The following is a 2,764-nucleotide window of genomic DNA, read 5'->3' as shown; positions in this document are numbered from 1 at the left end:
GTTCAAATCGGTTCAGATGCGTAAAATCAGCAGATGGTAAAGTCATTGCTTGAGGCGTTTCTACGATAATTTCCAACAAAAACTCTGCAAGGATGAGGATGTCAGAGAAAATAAAAGGAACTTGAACTTTTTTATTCTTGTTTCAGCCTAACAGGACTTTTGGATCAACCAATTTGGTGTTATTCGCACCTCCCCTTCATAAGTATAACTGAGTACCCCCTTCTCCCTGGTGACATTCCGTGTGCTGCGGATATTGAAAATTTTTCACCAGGAAAAATGAAATGCAAGATAATTTTTACTTGGGTGAATTTTAATTTACCTAAAGTAAATTGCTTCGGCTAATTCACCTTCCCCCACCCACAATCAACATAATTTCATCTCGGTTATTTTTTTCATAGTCAGTTTACATCTACCATCTATTTTCTCAAAGGACCGTCTAGCACGATTAAAAGATGATAGGAAATGGGTAAAGGTAAACTGACCTATATTGCATCCGAGTTACTTGAGATGTTCGCTCCATTTCTTGCATTCAGTTTAAAGTGAAAGAAATTTCGTCTTGGTGCATTTCCAATATTTTGAGGATCAAAATGCGACGATCACAGCGGAGCATCGTGCTTTATAAGGTTACGCGTAACCGGTCAACCTTGTCGCCTGATGAAGACTTGCAGTATGCTGTAAGTGTATGTGCGTTCACATCACAAGTGACTACACGGTGAGACAAACAATAAGGACTTTATTGTTTTAAATTAAACTTAAAACTGACCTAGTTTTTTAGTCACTTTTAGGTACAAAGGTATTATGGAATCGTGCGGCAAATAGGCAGGAGATGTGATCTAGGTATGTCACCGTAACCTGTGTCTTATTTCTAGCACTAGCACTGTTTATTCGAAATTATGTGCTAGTTTAATCACTGGGTAGGTCGCATAGTGTGATTGTTCGGGTGAGAATAGTTCTGAGAAGAACTGTTGTTGGTGACTGACGTTTCGACAACCTGGGCGGAAGTACTTTAGACTTCATTCTCCTCTGTAGAAGACTTCCGCTCAGGTTGTCGAAACGTCAGTCACCAACAACAGTTCTTCTTAGAACTACTTTCACCCGGACGATCACACTACACGCTTTGGAAAACTACTAATACTCCTTGGTACAAACCATTTACTATAAATCACTTGGATGTGTAAAGTCAAGTGCAGTACCTTTGAGACAAGCTCAAGAAGATGTTCATCATTTTTATTTTGAGCGTTTCATCAGCGTTTCTGTTTACACAGTGGATATCAACTCATTCTCCTCTGAATGTTCATTGCTGTTTGGCACGGAAGCAATCAACTTTTTCTGATGCAAAGTCGCTGAAGGAAGCATGGTGCTCGTAGTTGTTGAAAAATGATTACGCTGAACAGGCGGTCTTATCCTTAAGACAAGCCGTTTGAAAGCCCTAAGGAAGTCCTGTTTGAAGAAAGTATACAGCAGTGGATTGACAATTGATGTTATGTATCTTAAAATGACAAATACCTGGGCGAGTTTACCCAAAACATGGTAGGTTTCTTGACTGAGTGGAAACCAGAACGAAAAATAAAGGTAGAGTACAAACCACGGTAGCCAACAAACCACATATATGAACGCCATCAAGGCAAAAATGATGAGGCATTTCTTTTCGTTCCTCGCTTTTCTTTGGGCGGCTTTTGTAGCAGTCAGGCCGTTTCCGCCACTTTTGGCAATGGCCTTGAAAGTGAGTGTTTGAGAAACAACGATCAAGACACACGGCACCACAAACACAAAAGTCAAACAGAAAATTACGTAGCCGGATTGTGTCTTTTGATAGTCAACGATGTCTTTAAGCTGCAATGAGAACCAAGCGTAAGGCATGAATCCAATGACGGCGGCAACAACCCAAACTAAAAAAGCGACTTTAAGCATCGACTTCTTGGTCAACCGACGATGGGCAAATGGTCGAGTAATGCAGAAATACCGTTCAAGCGTTATGGAGAGAATATGGTAAGCGGCTGTTATGGCCATAAAATTGTTAAAGACGACGTTAAAACGTCCAAGATGCAGCTGTGGGGGCTTGAAAACTGGTATAACAACAATGATAAACAAAGGGATGCAAATGAACCCGGCCATAAAATCGCACACAGCCAAGCTAAGGAGAAGACAGTTGGTCGGGGTACGGAGCCGCTTACTTTTGGCGAACAAGTAGAAGACCATACTGTTCACAACAATGATTACAACAGCAATAGGCAAAACTTCATATATAACTTGGTAATTTGGCTTCGCCTTGGGTGGGGTCATTTCAGCAACGGGTCCAACTGTTGTGTTTGAAGGGGATGAAAAGTTACCCTTTAGTCCATTTAGGTCAGTCTCCCTCGACATCTTGAAATAGCGTGATGTAAACCAGTTACAGACTGTTACTCAACGACGATTCTGTGACGCTGCTGCTGTTGCTGGAAAAAAGAAAGGTGACTCAATTGAAATTGCAGATATCCTAAGAGAGAAAAAAAAAACATTTGAACGAAGGTTATTCCTCTTTTTCCATTTATCCAATTTTTCCATTTCGATTGGTCTGCTACAAAACCATTCGAACTATAATGGTTTGAGCTCATTTGAGTTTACAGTAATAGTGTACAATCGAACATAGAACTTTCTGTAAATTGGTTTATCAAAGTCAATAAAGCGATCCGAAGTAAACCCATTCGATGATGGCTTTTGTGAAAACGGATCATGTTCAAACAAACAACGATTTACTGATACTAGTTTAATTTACATTCGCATA

At 40.2% G+C, this 2,764-nt stretch overlaps 1 protein-coding gene across 1 annotated transcript; it reads right to left on the bottom strand.

Moving 5' to 3' along the window:
• Nucleotides 1-713: 713 nt before the first annotated feature.
• Nucleotides 714-2,431, bottom strand: LOC144667393 (5-hydroxytryptamine receptor 2A-like). The gene has a single exon (XM_078528788.1). It carries the CDS (start codon nucleotides 2,362-2,364, stop codon nucleotides 1,258-1,260), a length of 1,107 nt encoding a protein of 368 aa, XP_078384914.1. The 5' UTR covers nucleotides 2,365-2,431; the 3' UTR covers nucleotides 714-1,257.
• Nucleotides 2,432-2,764: the final 333 nt, after the last annotated feature.

This window comes from Oculina patagonica, chromosome 10 (genome assembly GCF_052425735.1).
Source record: "Oculina patagonica isolate OP01 chromosome 10, crgOcupat, whole genome shotgun sequence".
Taxonomy (NCBI): domain Eukaryota; kingdom Metazoa; phylum Cnidaria; class Anthozoa; order Scleractinia; family Oculinidae; genus Oculina; species Oculina patagonica.
This window is presented reverse-complemented; position numbering and strand designations above follow the sequence as displayed.

What these genes read in the sequence shown, in the direction of transcription:
- LOC144667393 (XM_078528788.1), bottom strand. Translation starts at nt 2,364, where the DNA reads ATGTCGAGGGAGACTGACCTAAATGGACTAAAGGGTAACTTTTCATCC.